The sequence below is a fragment of the Vulpes lagopus genome, chromosome 5 (genome assembly GCF_018345385.1).
Source record: "Vulpes lagopus strain Blue_001 chromosome 5, ASM1834538v1, whole genome shotgun sequence".
Classification (NCBI taxonomy): Eukaryota; Metazoa; Chordata; class Mammalia; order Carnivora; family Canidae; genus Vulpes; species Vulpes lagopus.
The window spans coordinates 115,233,044-115,254,389 of record NC_054828.1 but is presented as its reverse complement, the minus strand read 5'-3'; the positions used below and the strand labels follow the sequence as shown (position 1 = coordinate 115,254,389).

The 21,346-nt window shown below is 41.0% G+C and overlaps 1 protein-coding gene across 3 annotated transcripts in view; it reads left to right on the top strand.

Moving 5' to 3' along the window:
- The window catches only part of UBXN2A (UBX domain protein 2A), a 42,267-nt gene that overhangs the window by 16,475 nt on the left and 4,446 nt on the right, over nt 1-21,346 (top strand). For all 3 annotated transcript variants that reach the window (XM_041756234.1, XM_041756232.1, XM_041756235.1), the window contains exons 3-6: nt 6,025-6,163; nt 10,041-10,147; nt 12,784-12,921; nt 14,701-14,859. In XM_041756234.1, coding sequence (XP_041612168.1) covers nt 6,025-6,163; nt 10,041-10,147; nt 12,784-12,921; nt 14,701-14,859 — 543 coding nt within the window. The remainder of the gene's footprint in view (nt 1-6,024; nt 6,164-10,040; nt 10,148-12,783; nt 12,922-14,700; nt 14,860-21,346) is intronic.

The following is a 21,346-nucleotide window of genomic DNA, read 5'->3' as shown; positions in this document are numbered from 1 at the left end:
TGTTATTTGGGATTTTTCTGTGTAGACAGATAGTCGTGTCATCTGCAGACAAAGAGTTTTATTTCTTCCTTCCCAATCTGTATACCTTTTATTTCCTTTACTTGTCTAACTGGTTTAGCTAGGATTTCCAGTACGGCATTGAAGAGTTGTGGTGAGAAGGGCATCTTTGTCTTATTCCTGATCTTAGGGGGAAAGCATCTAGTTTCTTGTCTTAAAGTATGATGTTCACTGTAGGTTTTTTGTAGATGTTTTTTATCAAGTTGAGAGAATTCTCTTTGTTCCTAGTTAGCTGAGAGTTTTTATCAAGAATGTGTGTTGAATATTGTCAGATGCTTTTTATCTGTTGGTATGATCGTGATTTTTCCTCTTTAGTGTGGTGATGTAATGGATTTTATTAATTGATTTTTCTCAATGTTAGATCAGCCTTGCATAACTGGTTGCAGTGAGGATTTTTGCATCTATGTTCATGAGAGATACTGATGAGCACAAGGCCAGCTAAGGGCAAAGCACAGGCTGACGCCTCGCAATTCCCACCCCCACTCCCAGGTGGGATGTGTGTGACATTCCTCAGGCACTCCTGGCTGCCCTAAAACTAAGCGAAGGAAAAAACAAATGGTTAACTAACAGAGATCACAGTCCTTGAGTTTCCCATCAGTTTATAAATGTTTTAGTCATTTACAAGAAAAAAGCATTCTTGGGCACTTGGGTGGCTCTGTCGGGTTAAGTAGCTGCCTCCACTCAGGTCGTTATCCTGGGGTCCTAGAATGGACCCCTACATCAGGCTCCTTACTCATCTGGGAGTTGGCTTCTCTCTCTGCCCCTCACCCTGCTCATGTTCTCTCTCTCTTTCTCTCTCTCAAATAAGTGAAAAAAAATTTTTTTGAAAAGCATTCTTGTCAATAACCTAACTTCAAAAGGAAACTCCCCAATTATCTTAATGTTAATACTTCACTAGAGGGAAAAATAACCTTAACTTGACTAAGAAAAGGTCCTCTTTAGCATATGAAAGTTCTTTTGAAAACCTCCCTTTTTTCTTACCTCCTCCAACTCCCCAGTATATATTTAGTCACAACTCACAACCCTGGTGCAGTAGCTCTTTCTGTAGATCCTGTCCTTGTGCTTTAATAAAAATCACCATTTTGGGGGGATCCCTGAGTGGCTCAGCGGTTTTGGCATCTGCCTTTGGCCCAGGGCGCGATCCTGGAGTCCGGGGATCGAGTCCCGCGTCGGGCTCCCGGCTTGGAGCCTGCTTCTGTCTCTGTCTCTGCCTCTCTCTCTCTCTCTCTTAAATAAAGAAATAAATATTAAAAAAAAAAAAATCACCATTTTTGCACCAGAAACATTTCAAGAATTTTTTTCTTGGTCATCGGCTCTGGACCTCACCGACATTCAAAAACTACATCAATACTGTTTGAGTTTTCCTTTCTTGAAATGTCTTTGCCTGGTTTAATTTACTTTTTTATTTTTAAAGATTTATTTATTTATTTTAGAGAGATGGAAGAGAGTGTGCACACATGAACGAGGTAAGGGGTAAATGGGAGAAAGAGGATCCCAAGTAGACTCTGCTGAGTAGGGAACCCGATGTGGGGCTCCATCCCACCACCCAAGAGATCATGACCTGAGCCAAAACCAAGAGTCGGAGATAGAAGTGGTTCCTTCCTCTTTTATCTTCTTGAAGAGATCGTAGAAAATTGATATCATTTCTTCCTTAAATGTTTGATAGAAGGACGCCTGGGTGGCTCAGCGGTTGAGCATCTGCCTTTGGCTCGGGGTGCAATCCTTGAGTCCCACATTGGGCTCCCTGCAAGGAGCCTGCATCTCCCTCTGTCTGTCTCTGCTTCTTTCTTTCTGTGTCTCTTATGAATAAATAAATAAAATCTTTTATTTTACTTATTTTTTTTTTATTATTTATTCATGATAGTCAGAGAGAGAGAGAGGCAGACACAGGCAGAGGGAGAAGCAGGCTCCATGCACCGGGAGCCCGACGTGGGACTCGATCCCGGGTCTCCAGGATCGCGCCCTGGGCCAAAGGCAGGCGCCAAACTGCTGCGCCACCCAGGGATCCCTAAATAAAATCTTTTAAAAAAAATGTTTGATAGAATTCGCTACTGAAGTCTTTTTTTTTTTTATTTTTCTAAGATTTTATTTATTTATTTGAAAGAAAGCAGGCGGGAGAGAGCTCACAGCAGTGGGGGGAGGGGCTGAGGGAGAGATAGAAGCAGGCTCCCTGCTTCAGGACCCTGGTATCATGACCTGAGCTGATGGTTTTGTCAGTTAAGCTTAACTGACTGAGCCACCCACTAGTGAAATCTTTTGTATCCAGCGTGTTCTGTTTGGGAAGATGATTAATTATTGACTCAATTTTTTTAATAGGTACAAGCCTTTATATAGTACACGTTCCTCCTTAATGTAAGTTTTGGTGGGTTGTCCCTTTCAAGGAATTGGTCCATTTCATTCAGGTTACCAAATTGGTAGGCAGAGAGCTGTTTGTTTGTTTGTTTTAAGATTTTATTTACTCAGAGAGAGAGAGAGGCAGAGACACAGGAGGAGGGAGAAGCAGGCTCCATGCTGGGAGTCCCGGGACTCCAGGATTGCGCCCCTGGGCCAACTGCAGGCGCCAAACCCCTGAGCCACCCAGGGATCCCCTATAGAGCTGTTTATAATGCATCTCCACACACTGTACTTGGAACCTTTTAAAAACACAGACTATTTCTTGCTCATCTTTGTATCTTCCTACCACCTACTTTATAGGTAGGAACTCAATAAATGATTTGAATTAACAAGAGGTTTAGTAGAATTTACGTATCAAATAGGTATAGGATTAAAGGATTAAAGCTATTTTGGATGCTCAGGCTTATTGGCTTTTTACTTAGTAAATATGTGGAAACTACTTTCTTAGAGCTGGGAAACAGGAGTGCAAGAGCACCTGATTCTGTGGGGTCCCAAACTTACCAGGTTTCAGGCACTGGCCACTGACAAAATCCAAAGGCAGAGAGACGAGTGGTAGTGAAACGAGAAAGAAATTTATCTCAGGGAGGCCAACGTTGGAAAGACAGTAGACTAGTGTTTCAGACTGTCTCCAGAGTGTGGAAAATACTTCCAGGTTTATTTAAGGAAAATGTGGGGCACAAGTAGGTGGGTGTGTGCAGGTAGGCAGTGAAGGTCTATTGAAGTGAAGTGAAGACAAATTGATCATTGTCTTTGAGTGAATTATGCGCTGGGTTTTGCTGGCTCAGGGTAGTCCTTATTGCTTAAGGGGCTTTGCCCTCAGGATGTTTTGCCCGAGCCAGGAAACAATCTGGAAAGAAACCGACTAGAAAGTGAGGTCAAGATGGAGGCAGCCAGGGACCCCTGGGTGGCTCATTTGGTTAAATGTCTGACTTCAGCTCAGGTCATGATCTTTGTGATCCTGGGCTTGAGCCCAGAGTTGGGCTTATCATTCAACAGGGAGTCTGCTTGTCCCTCTGCCCTTCTCCCTGTTCTGTGTCTTGTCTCTCTTTTCTTTTTCTTTTCTTTTCTTTTTTTTTTTTTTAAGGTTTTATTTATTCATGAGAGACACACAGAGGCAGAGGCACAGGCAGAGGGAGAAGCAGGCTCCATGCAGGGAGCTCGATGCAGGACTCGATCTGGAGTCCCCAGGATCACACCCTGAACTGAAGGCAATGCTAAACCGCTGAGCCACCTGGGCTGCCCCTCTTTTTTTTTTTTTAATTCACTTATTCATGAGGGAGAGAGAGAGAGACAGGCAGAGACACAGGCAGAGGGAGAAGCAGGCTCCATGCAGGGAGCCCGACATGGAACTGGATCCTGGGTCTCCAGGATCAGGCCCTGGGCTGAAGGCGGCACTAAACCGCTGAGCCACCCGAGCTGCCCCTATTGACAGCATTTTTTTTTTTTTAAGATTTTATTTATTTATTCAAGAGAGACACACAGAGAGAGGGAAAGTGAGCAGAGACTTGGCAGCGGTAGAAGCAGGCTCCATGCATGGAGGGGGACTCGATCCCGTGACTCGATCCTGGGACTCCAGGATCACACCCTGGGCCAAAGGCAGGGGCTAAACTACTGAGCCACCCAGGGATCCCTCAGCATTTTAATAGTAACATGGTAGTGACTATTTTGTTTGATGCAGTGATTAAGAGCACACGCATTGGTAGACGGGGTTCAGTTTCCAGTTCTGCCTCCCAATAGTTTTGTGATCTAGAGCAAATTGCTTAACCTTTTTTTTTTTTTTAAACCTTTTTCTTTGAAGAGAAAGTGCGTGTACAAGAGAGTGCAAGAGGGGAGAGGAAGAGAGAGATGCCTGCTTCCTGCTCAGCAGGGACCCAGAACAACTTGGGATAATCCCAGGACCCTAGGATCACAACCTGAACTGAAGGCAGATAACTGAGCCACCCAGGCGCTCCTCTTTATTTATTTATTTTACTTAAGCTTTTTTTTAATGTTGTTAATATGTGCCTTTTAAGTCATTGTAAGGATTGAATGAGTTAACCCACGTAAAGTAGTTAAAATAATTCCTAAAATATATTAATAAATGTTCAGTAAACGTTTGCTGTTAAGTGAAGCATAGCATATCATGGGTTAGGTGCATAGACTTGGAAGGCAGATTCATAGGATTTGAATTCTGTCTTTGCCACTTACTAGTTGTAACCTCATGTGACTTAACCTTTCTGTGACTCATTTTCCTTCCTATAGAAATGTGGGAAAGAGTATCTACCTTATAGTTTCTGGCGCAGTATCAGAGCTATAAAAATATTGTTTATGGAATCTGAGAAGTTCTATTTTAGTACACGTATGAACTTTCTGTATGACTTTTAAAAAGATTGGTCAGAAGCCATCTTTTCTGTTAAACAAAATCTTCAGTAATATTTCTTAGATGATAAAATGCAAAATAAAAAGTAGATGGGAGGCAGCCCAGGTAGAGCAGTGGTTTAGTGCCGCCTGCAGCCCCAGGGCCCTGGAGACCTGGGATCGAGTCCTATGTCGGGTTCCCAGCATGGAGCCTGCTTCTCCCTCTGCCTGTGTCTCTGCCTCTCTCCCTCTGTATCTCTCATGAGTAAAAAAAAATAAAAATAAAAAATAAAAATAGGGATCCCTGGGTGGCGCAGCGGTTTGGCGCCTGCCTTTGGCCCAGGGCGCGATCCTGGAGACCCAGGATCGAATCCCACGTCAGGCTCCCGGTGCATGGAGCCTGCTTCTCCCTCTGCCTGTGTCTCTGCCTCTCTCTCTCTCTCTCTCTCTCTGTATGACTATCATAGATAAATAAAAAAATAAAATAAAATAAATAAAAAAAAAATAAAAAGTAGATGGGGGTAGGCAAAATGAATGGAGTCAAAAGGAACAAGTTATAAATCATGAAGATGTAATTTACAGCATGACAACTATAGTGAAAAATATTCTATTGCATATTGGAAAGTCGCTTAAATATTACATCTTAAAAGCTCTCACAGCAAGAAAGAAATTTCTGTAACTGTATGATGTTAGATGTTAACTGGACTTACTGTGGTGATCATTTCACAATATATACAAATATTGAATCATGTTGTACACCTGAAACTAACATATGTCAATTATACCTCAATTTTAAAAAGTAGTAGGTATTATTATTTTTTTAAATAAGTTTTTGGTGAGATTTTCCGCCCCCCCCCCCCCCCCACCAGAGGGCATCTGACAATGTCTAGAGATGATTTTGGTTTTTATAACACTGGAGATGGGTGTGGGTGGAGTATGCAGGCATTTAGTGGATAAAGGCCACAGATGCTGCCAAATATCCTACCATGCACAGGGCAGCCTACACAACAAAGAATTATACCTCCCCAGTTGTCAGTAGACTGAAGTTGGGAAAGCACTGATCTGGACCAAAAAGGTAATGACTTCCCAAGGTCACATATCTGCTAGAATCTTAAGTTAGAAGTGTGTCTAAACTGTGGAACTGGAGGCATCTCTCAGTTCAGGATCCTTTACCTAGAAATTTATGTAAATTTTTAGAAACGTTATAGTAGTGGTTAATTTTCTTTTTTTGTGTAGGGTTTGTGAAACAGGATCTGACAACCAACCTCTTAGTGATGATCGACAAAGAAATTGTGAATATTTTGTTGACAGCCTTTTTGAGGAAGCTGAGAAGGTTGGTGCCAAATGTATGTCTCCCACCGAACAGAAGAAACAGGTAAATGTCCATAACTTTTTTCTCATCCAGTGTGTCTCAAAACAGAGACTATGTTTTGGGTCCACAAGGTCAAAACTGTTTTAATAGTAATAAGATATTATTTATCTTTTTCACTGTTGATTTTGCGCTGATAGTGCAAAAGCAATGGTGGGTAAAACTGCCAATGCCTTGGGAGGGATGAAGGCTGTAACACCAAACCATACTAGGAATTATTGTGGTTTTTGCTTACACATGGTGGGGGGCACACTAGTTGCTATTGAGAGTGTCCTTGATGGGGTCCCCTGCGTGGCTCAGTGGCTCAGTGGTTGAGCACCTGGTTCTGCTTCGGATCAGAGCATTATCCTAGAGTCTCTGGATCAAGTCCCACATTGGGCTCCCCATGGGGAGCCGGCTTGTCCCTCTGCCTGTGTCTCTGCTTCTCTCTCTCCCTCTGTCTCCCATGAATAAATAAATAAAATCTTTAAAAAAAACTGTCCTTGATGAAACCAGTACTGGGTCAACTTTATAAATATAAAACAGCATATGTGAGAAGAGTGCGTTCGAAATAGATGGCTGAAAACCTTGCAAGCCTAAATTTGCCTTTATGCTGCCCTCACATTTGATTGATAGAATGCTGTTCTGGTATCTGAGCCTTTGTTGTGTGTGTGTGTGGGGGGTATTTTGTTTTTTGTTTTAAGATTTATTCTTAGAGAGTGTGCGTGGGCAAGTGGGGGGTGGGTGGGGGGACAGACGGAGAGGAAGAGAAACCATCCCACGCTGACTCCACGCTGAGCAGTGAGCCTGTTGTGAGACTCCATCTCATTCATGACTCTGAAATCAGGACCTGAGCTGAAACTAAGGTCAGTGGTTAACCCCGAGCCATCTAGGTGCCCCATGGTATCTGAGCCTTTGTAGGTGCCGCATTATTACTCCCTGAAAGCTCTTAGAATCTTTGATCTTATATTCAGTCTTTTTACTCAGTTTTCATTTTCAGCTTCTAAGAGCTCTTTTGTTCCCTGAATATTCCTTCCCTTTCAGACATTATATTCTCCCATATGAGTGTATTATCAATTTTAGATTTTTGTTTTTAAGTTTCTTTCTTTTTCTTTTCTTTTTTTTTTTTTTTTAAGTAGGCTCCATGCCCAGTGTGTAGAGCCCAACATGAGGCTGGAACTCACAACCCTGAGATGAAAACCTGAGCTAAGATCAAGAGTCTAGGCACTTAGGGGTATCTGGGTGGCGCAGTGGTTTAAGTATCTATCAGTTTCAGTCATGATCTGCGGTGGAGGGAGGGGAGTTGTTGTGGGATTGAGCCCCTCATTGGACTCCACAGTCAGCGTGTAGTCTGCTCAGGACTTCTTCCACACCCCCTTCCCCACCCTCCCATGCTCTCTATCTCTCAAATAATTAAATCTTAAGAAAAAGAATTGGACCAAGTAAGCCATCCACGCATCTGTATTTTTCAGTTTTGTTTGTTTTTCTCAGTGGTGGTTTTTTTTTTTTTAATATTATATGTTCATGAGCAACACAAAGAGAGAGGCAGAAACATAGGCAGAGGGAGAAGCTGGGCTCACCCCAGGAGTCCCATGTAGGACTCAGATCCCAGGATCACAACCTGAGCCAAAGGCAGATGCTCTCAATCACTAAGCCACCCATTTTCTCAGTGTCTTTTTTTTTTTTTTAAGATTTTATTTATTCATGAGATAGACACAGACAGAGGGAGAAGCAGGGTCCTGGCAGGGAGTTCCATGTGGGACTTGATCCCAGGACTGGGATCACACCCTGAGGCCAAGGCAGATGCTCAACTGCTGAGCCACCCAGGTGTCCCTTAAGTGTCCTAATCTTGACCTCAGCTCAGGTCTTTTTTTTTTTTTTTTAAGATTTTATTTATTCATTTATGATAGACATAGAAAGAGAGAGAGGGGCAGAGGCACAGGCGGAAGGAGAAGCAGGCTCCACGCCGGGAGCCTGACGCAGGACTCGATTCTGGGGCTCCAGGATCATGCCCCAGGTCAAAGGCAGGTGCCAAACCGCTGAACCACCCAGGGATCCCCCTCAGCTCAGGTCTTGATCTCATACTGGGCTCCATGCTATGCTTGGAGCCTACTTTTTTTTTTTTTTTTAAAGATTTTATTTGAGACAGAGAGTGAATGAGAGGAAGAGGTAGAGAGAATCTGAAGCAGATTCTGCACAGAGCCTGACTTGGGGTTTCATCCCACAACTGTGAGATCATGACCTGATCCAAAACCAAGAGTCAGCCCCTTTAACTGACTGAGCCAGCCACCCAGGTCCCCCTGCGTGGGGGTCTCAAGGAAAAAACAAAAAGTGTGGATTCAAGCCCACAGCTCCACCCTCTATTAACTGTGTGACTTTGGACTATTTATTTATTTATTTATTTATTTTAAGATTCCATTTATTTATCCATGAGAGACACACACACACACACAGAGAGGCAGAGACACAGGCAGAGGGAGAAGCAGACTCCATGCAGGGAGCCCAACGCGGGACTCGATCCCGGGTCCCCAGGATCAGGCCCTGGGCTGAACGCAGCAGTAAACCGCTGAGCCACCTGGGCTGCCCTACTTTGGACAATTTAATCAATCTTCTGTGTTTCTGTCTATATGAAAGGAATAATGATAATACCTACCTTGTGTAGATTTTGGGAGGAGTAATTAAATTTATATAGGGAAAATACTTTAAACAGGATTTGTTACACACTTAGTACTTAGGTAGATGTGCTAATAATATATACCATCATTATTAAGGTTATTTTCCCTAACATGTTTTTTAAAATATTTTATTTATTTATTCATGAGAGACAGAGAGAGAGAGAAAGAGAGGCAGAGACACAGGCAGAGGGAGAAGCAGGCTCCATACAGGGAGCCTGATGTGGAACTCCATCCCAGGTCTCCAGGACCACACCCTGGGCTGAAGGTGGCACTAAACCGCTGAGCCACCCGGGCTGCCCGGTCTGATACCTTCTTAAACAGCTTTTTAATCAGTCCTGTGTTTTGCCTAAGGTAGTCTTGAATTAAGTAAACTCTGCCGAACATGAAGCTCAAACTCACAACCTGGAGATTGAGACTCTTCATGTTCTACAGACTGAGCCAACCAGAGACCCCAATATACATTATTTTTTTATATTTTATATATGAAGTTTGCTCTTGAGAATGATACATGAAATTTTGCAGAGGATGTGGGGGTTGGCAGAAGGTGGTCAAAACTTCCAGTTATAAATAAGTACTGGGGATATGCACAATGTGATGACTATAGTTAACACTGCTCTATGATATAAGAAAAATTAAGAGAGTGAATCCTTGAAGTTTTCATCACAGGGAGAAATTTCTTTTTTCTTTCTTTTCATTGTATCTATATGAGGTGATAGAATCGAGCTGAACTTATTGTGGTAATCATTTCACAATATCTGTAAATCCAACCATAATGCTGTATGCATTAAACTTACATAGTGATATGTTTATGTTTCTCAGTAAAACTGGAAAAAAATTGTAGTTGTGTTTGATAATAGATACTGACTAAACTGTGGTAATCATCTAGCAATATATGCAGCTACAAATCATTATGTCTACACCTAAATCTAACACAATGTTATATGTCAGTTATATCTCAGCTTTAAAAAAATTTTTTCAGGGCAGCCTGGGTGGCTCAACGGTTTAGCACTGCCTTCAGCCCGGGCCTGATCCTGGAGACCTGGGATCGAGTCCCACATCAGGCTCCCTCCATGGAGCCTGTTTCTCCTTTTGCCTGTGTCTGTACCTCTCTCTCTCTCTCTCTGTGTGTCTCTCATGAATAAATAAAATCTTTAAAAAAATTTTTTTCCAAACCTTTAACTTGGTATGTTTTATTAACATAATACATTTTGTTTCTTATTGCTTTGCAGGTTGATGTAAGTATAAAATTATGGAAAAATGGATTCACAGTCAATGATGATTTCAGAAGTTACACTGATGGTGCAAGTCAGCAGTTTTTGAACTCTGTCAAAAAAGGGTAAGCAGGATTACCAGCGTGGCTCAGTCAGTTGAGTGTCTGCCTTTAGGCCAGGATGATCTCAGGGGTCTTGGGATCAAGCCCTGAGTTGGGCTTCCCGCTTGGTGGGGAGCCTGCTGCTCCCTCTCCCTCTGCCCCTCCAACGTACTTGTGCGCTCTCTCTCTGAAATAAATAATAAAATCTTTAAAAAAAAAAGGATAAGTAGTTTTTGTAAGTAGAAGGATTATCTTAGGCATGTTTCATTTGGAAAAATCCATATTATTGCATGTAACTATAGTTGGTATGAATCCCAGAAGCAGTATAAAAATATGGATAAATTTCATTATGTGATTATTAAAAACATATATACCAAAAGACACTTAAATGTAGTCAAAAGATAAGTGCTGGACTGGGGATACTTGTTTTACATGTATAAAATGCAAGTAGAATATATACAGAGTTATTACAAATCAAAAAATGTAAATATTTTATACCATTTTGTACCATTTTATCTACTTTATTATTATTATTTTTTTAAGATTTATTTATTTATTCATTAGAGACACAGAGAGAGGCAGAGACACAGGCAGAGGGAGGAGCAGGCTCTTCATAGGAGCCAGATGGAAACTTGATCCCAGATTCCGGGATCATGACTTGAGCTGAAGGCAGCCACCCAACCGCTGAGCCACCCAGGTGTCTCTATTTAATCTACTTTATAACAGAATAGCATGCATTTGGTAAAAATGAATGATGTTTGTGTATTAACGTGAAAAGATTTCTATGGTATACTGTTTTTAAAAAGCAGTTTGTAGAATACTGAATAGTATATATAGATCAGTACCATCTGTGGAAAAAATAATTATATGGAGTTTTACTGTATATGTAGAGAAAATCTAGGAGTTGCAGCACCAAAGTGTTTTGGGTTTTTGTTTTGTTTTTAAGTAAGCTTTTGGCTCAACATGGAGCTTGAATTCATGACCCCAAGATCAAGAGTTGCATGCTTGGAGGGCCTGCCTGGCTCTGTTAGTGGAGCATGTGACTCTTGATCTTGGGGTTTTGGGCCCAAGAGATTGTGACTTGGGCCCCATGTTGGACATAGAGATTACTTTAAAAAAAAAAGTCACAGGGGATCCCTGGGTGGCGCAGCGGTTTGGCGCCTGCCTTTGGCCCAGGGCGCGATCCTGGAGACCCGGGATCGAATCCCACGTCGGGCTCCCGGTGCATGGAGCCTGCTTCTCCCTCTCCCTCTGCCTGTGCCTCTGCCTCTCTCTCTCTATCTCTCTGTGACTATCATAAATAAATAAAAAAATTAAAAAAAAAAAAAAAAAAAAAAAAAAAAAAAAAAGTCACAAACAGATGGAGTCTGCTCATCTCAAGTTTACATTATTCCAAAGAGAAGCATCTTGCTATACTAGAGAAAGCCCCAGACTGAGTCCACATCCTATCTCTTTTACTTTGATCTTTCTGTTAGTATGAAATGTAAAAACTTTTAAAAAATTCTGTATGTTTTATATTTGATTTTGTTATATCTAGAGTAAATCTATCTTTTTTTTTTTTTTTTTTTTTAAGATTTTACTTAGCCGTTCATGAGAGAGACACACAGAGAGAGTCAGAGACATAGGCAGAGGGAGAAGTAGGCCCCATGCAGGGAGCCCAATGTGGGACTCTATCCTAGACTCTGGAATCATAACCTGAGCCAAAGGCAGATGCTCAACCACTAAGCCACCCAGGCGTCCCATATATTTTAATTTTTTTATATTTTCACTTAAAAATGGAAATGAGAGCCTGATTTTTCTAGCACATTTTTAGTTTTATTCAGATACCTATAAAATGATCAAATTGTTTAAATTTAGCAGTAGTCATCAAATATTTTATGACTTTCATACTATTCTAGGTACTACTGCATAACTCAAGCTGTTCATGAATTTGTAATTTTAAAAATTACTCTGTATTCTTTGGTTCTTGGTATTCATATTATTTGACTATATTATTTTAAGAACATTTAGTTTGGGGGCACATGGCTGGCTTAGTCATTGAAGCCTCCACTGTTGATCTCAGAGTTGTAGGTTTGAGCCTCATATTGGGTATAGAGATTACTTAAAAACAAAATCTTTACTGGTGCCTGGGTGGCTCAGTTGGTTACGTGTCTGCCTTTGGCTTAGGTCATGATCCCAGGGTCCTTTGATCAAGCCCTGCATTGGGCTCCCTGCTCAGCAGGGATCCTGCTTCTCCCTCTCTCTGCCACTTCCCCGCTTGCTCTCTCTCTCACTCTCTGTCAAATAAATAAATAAAATCTTTTTTAAAAACTAAATTAAAAATATTAGGGGATTCCTGGGTGGCTTAGCAGTTTAGTGCTTGCCTTTGGCCTGGGGCGTGGTCCTGGAGTTGGGGGATAGAGTACTGCATCAGGCTCCTTGCATGGGGCCTGCTTCTCCCTCTGTCTGTGTCTCTGCCCCCCTCTCTCTCTCTCTCTCATAAGTAAATAACTAAAATCTTTAAAAAATTAAAAAATTTAAAATTACATTTAGTGTTTATTGTGAAGATTATATGCCTCTTGTTTCTATATATTTTTAAATTCTGTTTGTGTACAAAGTAAGTTTTTCAGAGAAAGAAAAAACGTTGGGAGCTTTATTACTTTGTTTCTTTACCTTTCAAGGGAATTACCTTTGGAATTACAGGGAATTTTTGATAAAGAGGAGGTGGATGTTAAAGTTGAAGACAAAAAAAATGAAGTATGTATGTCCACGAAGCCTGTGTTCCAGCCCTTCTCAGGGCAAGGTCACAGACTGGGAAGGTGAGTAGGCTCGTGATCTGTCCTTTCCATACACAACTTGACTAATATTCAGCTTGTCATTATTTTATATTGTCAGTATTTTCTATATTATCATTTCTCTCATTGGAAATGAGATTTTTCATGTTAACTTTTATGAGGAGTCCTAACTCTTATTTACCTTAGTGTAAATTAACATATACTGACAGTACATTAAGAAATCATGGAGGCGGGATCCCTGGGTGGTGCAGCGGTTTGGCGCCTGCCTTTGGCCCAGGGCGTGATCCTGGAGACCCGGGATCGAATCCCACATCGGGCTCCCGGTGCATGGAGCCTGCTTTTCCCTCTGCCTGTGTCTCTGCCTCTCTCTCTCTCTCTGTGTGACTATCATAAATAAATAAAAATTAAAAAGAAAAAAAAGAAATCATGGAGGCTTTTTTGATGTAACCAAATTAAAAGGACCTAGATTATTGAGGACCTTAGGCAATTCATGGGCAAATCTTTTTTCTCTTTTGCACCTACCACATGAGCATTGCCATTAATGTTACAGAGTACGGGATCCCTGGGTGGCGCAGCGGTTTGGCGCCTGCCTTTGGCCCAGGGCGCGATCCTGGAGACCCGGGATCGAGTCCCACATCAGGCTCCCGGTGCATGGAGCCTGCTTCTCCCTCCGCCTGTGTCTCTGCCTCTCTCTCTCTCTCTGTGACTATCATAAATAAATAGAAAATTAAAAAAAAAATTAAAAAAAAAAATTTAATGTTACAGAGTACATATGCTAGCTTTTGAATATAGGGTACATTTTATAATTACCAGTGCCTTCAACATTATATTCTGTGATAAGTATCTGAATTTGAAGTAATAAAAATGAAGAAATGCGTGATAAAGTTAGTATCCCTATCAAAGCCTTTAATTGTCAAATTTACAGTCTTTATCATATGTAAGTAGGTTGGGTTTTTTTTTTAAGATTTTATTTATTTATTCATGAGAGACACATACACAGAGAGAGAGAGGCACAGACACAGGCAGAAGCAGGCTCCATGTAGGGAGCCCAAAGTGGGACTTGATCCTGGGTCTCCAGGACCACACCCTGGGCTGAAGGTGACGCTAAACTGCTGAGCCAGCGGGGGCTGCCCTCTAAGTAGGCTTTATGACAGTATACAAAGAGGTTAGATATGTGGTCAGTCTTATGAATTCTCATAGATTATCCAGATTGATAAAGATATCTGTATATTCATCCACACATATAAAAATATTCAGATGTGACTTTCAGAATAATCAGGATATACTTTGCTTCCTCCCCCCCCTCCCGCCCCCCTTTCTAACACAAGGACTAATTTCTATAGAGAAACACAGGGCTCAGACTCAACTGAGCTATCCAGCACATTCCCCCCTGCCTTTGTTTTCTTTCTTTTTTCTTGGCCTGTTTTTGTTTTTGAGAACTTCTAAATTCTTATAGAAATTTTAATCTGGGGAATAGTACATAAAAGTAAAGTTTACAGATATGTCAGCCCTATAAAATTGTCTATTCTGTAAGACATTATTTGAATAATTACTCACAATATGTTTACATAGCACTCTACAGTCTTACAAGTTACTTGGATATGCATAATTTCATTAGGTTCCTACATTCATCATATATGATGGACATAAGTAATATTATATCTTTGTGTTTTTATTGAGCTGTGACTTAATAAAATCTTCCTAAAAGGTATACTTAATGTAAAAGTTTTATAGTAATTGTTCAGTGATTAAGTTCTGCTTAATAACGATATTCATCTAACTTTGTTGTCTGGCTTTTCTTAGTGCCACACCAAAAATTGTTTCTAAGTCAAAGAGTATTGAAGTTGAGAATAAAAATAATTTGTCTGTTGTTCAACTAAACAACCTGGAACCCATCACTAATGTACAGATCTGGTTAGCCAATGGAAAAAGGATTGTCCAAAAATTTAACATTTCTCATAGGTGAGTCTTCCATTTCGTTATTTGTCTGAATTTTTTCATGTTTAAATTTCTTTTCAGGTCATTCAGCAGTTTTTAAGAATTAACCAAGAATCTACCAGTTCTCTAAACATAATATATCTTGATAGTAGAAGTTTTGGAAATTAATGAAGTATTTTCAGTTTGTTTTATGGATTATCATTTTTTTATCATTTGGTTTTCCTGTATAACTAGATACATAATTATTATTTTATTTAAGATTTATTTATTTATTTTAGGGGGTCCCTGGAGAGAGAGAGAGAGAATCTCTTAGGACATACTAAAAATAATTACTTTATGGGGCACCTGGGTGGCTCAGTTGGTTAAGTGTCTGCCTTCGGCCTCAGGTCATGATCCCAGGGTCATGAGATCGAGTGTTGCATCAGGCTCCTTGCTCAGAGGGGAGCCTGCTTCTCCCTCTTCCTCTGTCTTCTACTTCCCCTGCTTGTGTGTGGGCTCTCTCTCTCTCTCTCACTCTCTGTCTCTCTCTCTGTCTCTCTGTCAAATAAATTTTTCAAATCTTAAAAAGAATAATTCTTTTAAAATTACATATCTAGGGCAGCCCGAGTGGCTCAGCGGTTTAGCACCACCTTCGGCCCAGGACGTGATCCTGGAGATCCGGGATCGAGTCCCACCGTTGGGCTCCCATGGAGCGTGCTTCTCCCTCTGCCTGTGCCTCTGCCTCTCTCTTTCTCTCTCTGTGTCTGTCTCTCACGAAAAGATAAATAAAATCTTAAAAAAAAAATTATATATCTAAGGGGCTCCTGGGATTGAGCCTTGTTTTGGGCTCTCTGCTCAGTGGGAAGTCTGCTTTTCCCTCTCCCTCTGCCCTTCTCTCTGCTCATGCTCTCACGTGCTCTCTCTCTCTCTCTCAAATAAATAAAATCTTTTTTTTTTTTAATAAAATCTTTAACAAGAAAAAGATTCTCTCTCCCCCTCTCCTTCTGCCCCCCCCTTTACTACTCACACACACACACACACACACACACATATACACTAACCCAGAATATATACCAGTATATTTATGTGCCTTTACTTGATCATCTCTCTTTCCTTTTGTGCAAGAGATGCTGTATTCTGAATGTTGTGTTAATGGTTTCTGCTTTTATTTATAATCTTATTAAGTACATATGTATATTAGAAAATACTGAATTGCTTTGCTCATTTTCAAATAATTAGATTTTTTTAAGATTTTATTTATTTGTTCATGAGAGACACAGAGAGGGGCAGAGAGACACAGGCAGAGGGAGAAGCAGGCTCCATGCAGGGAGCCCAATATGGGACTTGATCCCAGAACTCCAGGATCACGCCCTGAGCCAAAGGCAGACGCTGAACTGCTGAGCCACCCAGGCATCCCTCGTTTAGATTGTAAAGCAGTCATAAATAGGGCTCCTGGGTGGCTCAGTCAGTTAACTGTCTGGCTTTTGGTTTCTGCTCAGGGTATAGTTTCAGAGTCATGAGATCAAGCTCCGAGTTGGTCTGAGTCTGTTTGAAATTCTTTTCCTCTCCCTCTGTTCCTCCCCCCACTCCCACTCCCTCTCTCTAAAATAAATTTTTAAAAAAAATCATGAACATACAGAAAAGTTTTAAGAACACTATAAAAAATATTCCCCTTTAAAAAAAAAATTCCCCTTAGCCATTCAATAGTAAGTTACCAGTCTGATGACCCATCACTCAAAATACCTTAGTGTGTATTTCCTACAAACAGGTATTATCCCTCTAACCATAGTTCAGTCATCTGAGAATAACATCGATATGCTTCTTTCAGCTAATTTTTGGGGCCTATTCAAAGTTTGCCATTTAATCTGATATCATTCTTTTTACCCAAATGCCTTTCAGAGTCACACATAACATTTAGGTGTCATGTCTCATTTGAATTAATAGTTCCTCAGACAGAGAAACCTGATTCTTTTTACTGGACAATGGTATTGAGAAGCCAGGATCTGAGTAGCAGGGATTCTCACTGCTTGATTTTCCTACTCCCAGGCCCTCTCAGTGGAGAGAGCTATAGGTGTATATGCACGTATATCCATATACATACATAACCATTTTTTACATCTTTATTTTTTATGTCTTTGCATAATGAAAAGCATGAGTTCACATAGATACCTCCAAACTCAGTATACCAAAAATTGGCTTTAATTTTTTTTAATTCATTTATTTTTTTGGCGGGGGTGGGGGTGAACAGGGGGGACGGGCAGAGGGAGAGGAAGAGAAATCCTTAGACTCCCCACTGAGCATGGAGCTGATGGGGGTCTCGATCCCAGGACCCTGAGATCAGGACTTGAGCAAAAACCAAAAGTCAGACACTTAACCACCTGAGCCACCCAGGCATTCCTCACTTACTCTTAATGGATTTACTGATTGATTGATTAATTCTCCTCTGGATAACCAGTCTCTTTTTTCCCTTTTGGCACCTCCCCTACATGAAGACTCCATCACTCTCCTTGGGCTTTAACTATCCTGGTTGAGTTCCCACTGCATTTCCCTTCTTTCTGCTGAATTTCTGACACATCATGCCAATGATCTCTTCACCCTCTTTGGCTCTAACACTCTGTGATCCCTTTTCTCCCCATACCTGTTTACATTTCTTCACCCCTTTCTGGTTCTCACATGCTGCAGTTGGCTTCTCCTCTGTAAGAGGCTCTTTCTGTTCTGCTTGAGACAGCCCACTCCAGGCCACTTCTCCTACCCCTCAATTTAGATATATTCCTCAACCCACTTGGTTTCTGACACTCCTTACCTCCTTCTACAGGGATGCCCTCCTTGTGCTTCTCAGGCTCTGACACAATGCAGATGGGCAGCTTTCCTGTACAGATACCTTCTTAACTGTGCTTACAGTGATCCCCTGTTCTGGTCTACCTTAGCTCCATATCATTTCTCCCATTTTCTCCTCTACTAATGGCTTTTGGATGAAGTTCAGTAAGGAAACAGAAAGCCTGTTTTGCTTTTTATTTAAACTTGACATGAATGGAATCATGTTATACTGCAACTTTTTTTAAGACTCATCCAAAAAGAAACTCATCCATGTTGATGTGTATAGCTGTATCTCATTTATTTTCATTACTATACTATAATCTATTATATGAAATCAATTATACATTCTATTTTTATTGGTAATGTCCAAGCTTAAATTTGTTTATATGGATATATCAGTCAGCATTGCTCAGTAAACATCCAGAAAAATCTCATGGCATGGAATAATACTTCTTATGTGTCAGCTCATGTGGCTTTGCTGATCTCAGCTGGGCTCATTCATATGTTGGCAGGTCATCTAAAGGAGCCCTAATTTAAGCTACAGGTCTGAGTCTAGGTCTACTTCTTGTGACTCTCATCCTTGAATCAGCACCCTACTTGTCTGTGTTCTCAAACAGGCTGAGGTTCAAGGCTGGTCCCACCAAGCACATTTACTATCACTCTACTAACATCCCATTGGCTAGAGCAAGTCACATGATCAAGTCCTGTTAATTGCACTGTTTGTGGAAAAAACTTCTTTCCTGACCCAATTGCTATGTCATCTTTTTGTAAAGCAGATGATCTCTTCTGGACTCTGCGTTCTGAGCGGGTCCATCTAGCTTTCCTTTTGCCAACTGCACATTCTCTTAATTACTATTAGTTTTTAATAAATTAATTTACTGCTTTATTTTCCGCCTTATTTTATCAGTTACCTGTAAAGCTGTGCTAAAATCTACAGGTATAATTGTGGATTTGTCTATTTCTCCTTTCTTTCTTTTAACATTTACTTTTTATTTGTTAAAGCTATATAGTTAAGTCTGTACAGAGGTAAAATTATGTGTTTAAATGTGTTTTTTGTAAAAAGTTTTGAATGTAGTTTTTATATCTAGGTTAACAATCTTTTTTGGTTCCTATTTTGTGCTTTTGGGTTTTGTTTTTAGTTACCACCTATTGAATGTTTTCTATATATCAAGCTTTCTTCAGGGTATTTCACTTACATTATTTCTAAATGGCAAACCACCTTAGCTAGAATCAGAAAGGTGATGATCATAATAATAGAAGCCAAAAGAGAGAGAGAGAGAGAATGTCCTCCTTATCACATTGGTTTTCTAGCATGTCTTTTTTTTTTTTTAAGATTTTATTTATTTATTCATGAAAGACACACGCAGAGGGAGAAGCAGGCTCCATGCAGGGAGCCTGACGTGGGACTCAGTCCCAGGTCTCCAGGATCATGCCCTGGGCTGAAGGCGGCACTAAACCGCTGAGCCACCTGGGCTGCCCCCACCCCCTGGCTTTTTTTTTTCTTTTTTTTTTTTTAAGATCTAGCATGTCTTCATAGATGTCCATGAGAAAGGCAGTGGGTGCCTCTGACTTGGTTGTAAATCAGATAACTGATTTAACAGATTGGGATATTTGGAAAGACCACTGTCCTGTAAAATCCCTTTCAAATAGTTGCATGCACTTTCATGCACTAGTTTGATTATTTCCACAGTGTACTGGACTTCTCTCTCCAATATAGCAATTATCATTACAGCCAGTAGTGTTAGAGATTATGAAGTGTCTTTGGTTATAGACAAAGGTGTTTCTTATATGCTACTTAAGAAATGGGTCGACAGGGCAGCCCAGGTGGCTCAGCGGTTTAGCGCTGTCTTCGGTCCGGGGTGTAATCCTGGGGACCTGGGATCGAGTCCCGCATCAGGCTCCTTGCATGAGACCTGCTTCTCCCTTTGCCTGTGTCTCTGCCTCTCTCTCTCTCTGTGTCTCTCATGAATAAATAAATAACATCTTAAAAAAAAAAAAAGAAATGGGTCAACATATTGCATCTCACTATCCCAAAATTTAAATCCCTGAATAATCCATTGTTGATGTTGCCAGCTATGATAATTCTTTGCATCCTGATCTTATCACAATAAACTCACACTCCTCAGATGGATCTTTTAGCCATTCCACTAATACTGTGGTGATAAACTTCATAGTTTTGGGGCTGTTTTTCAAATATTGCAGTGATGTAGTTCATTTTCTCATGTCAGTCACTTTGAGTGACTTTAAGAGAACTTTCTGAGAATGCCATACTCTGTGATTGGCTGCATTTAACTCAGTAGCATCTCTGGTTAATTTAAAGGCTCTTTCACTTCTGGGGCGTCAGTGGCTCAGTTAAGCGTCTCTCTTGATTTCAACTCGGATCATGATCTTGAGTCTGGCGTAGGGCTTTGCACTCAGCAAGGAATCTGCTGGAGATTCTCTCTTCCTATCTCTCTCTCCCCCTCCCTGCTCTTGTGTGCACAAGAGCTCTCTCTGTGTCTCACTCTCACTCTCTCAAATGAATAAATCTTTAAAAAATAAAGAAAAGCTCGTTCACTTCTTTCATCACTGCATAACAGCCCCAAAATAAACAAATCTAAATTTTTCACTATAAATGATCTGGACCACTGGGTTAAGGTCATCATTCTGCTCTTCCCTGTGTAGGACATAGGTGGGCGAGTCCAGGCTCAGGAACCCACCACCATCCATAGATGCGCCACTAGTTCTCTGGTCTCAGCTGCCATAGCTTCTTACTGCTGTTGCTGCTAGGGCAGTGGCAGCTCTGGGTGACCGGGCTCTCTGTCCTGAGCCAGAAATAGTCATCATCTCATTTGCCTCAGTCCTCAGCGGAGGTGGCTCACACTTTGTTTTTTAGTTTTATTTTTTAAAAGTTTTTTTTTTTTTTAAGATTTTATTTATTTATCCATGAGAAACACAGAGAGAAGGCAGAGACACAGGCAGAGGGAGAAGCAGGCTCCCCGCAGGGAGCCCAATGTGGGACTTGATCCTGGAACTCCCTGATCAAGCCCTGAGCTGAAGGGAGATGCTCAACTGCTGAGCCACCCAGGGATTCCCTCACACAGAGTGGCAATTAATGAATTTTAGTGACTTGATTGGGAGAATTCTGCCTTTCATGATACGACATATCTCAATTCTGAATTGCACATCTTTTCACATTTTAGCATTTCTGAAATGGAGGTTTATCCTAAAATCCATGGTTGGCTGCATGGCATTCTTTATACAATTGGTTATTTTTTTTTTAAGATTTTATTTATTTATTCACGAGAGAGACACAGAGAGAGGCAGAGACACAGGCAGAGGGAGAAGCAGGCTCCATGCAGGGAGCCCGATGCGGGACTCGATCCTGGGACTCCAGGATCACACCCTGGGCTGAAGGCAGGTGCCAAACCACTGAACCACCCAGGGATCCCCCCACAATTGTTTTTGACTTAGCATCTGCCTCAAAGCATGCAGAACAAGTGTCAGCTGAACATAAAACATCTCAGAGACAGTAGTCTTTTTTTAAAGAAATTCTTTATCACCAACACACCTGTTAATACAGAGGGCTGGTATTATATGCAAAAACATGTACCGCGTATTGACCGAATCAAAAGTGATTCAAAGGACTTGAGTCTGAACAGTGTTCAACCATTAGGAATGGCTTAACCATTTGATTCTAATAGAAGTATATGCTTGATTTGAGAAATGTTTACAT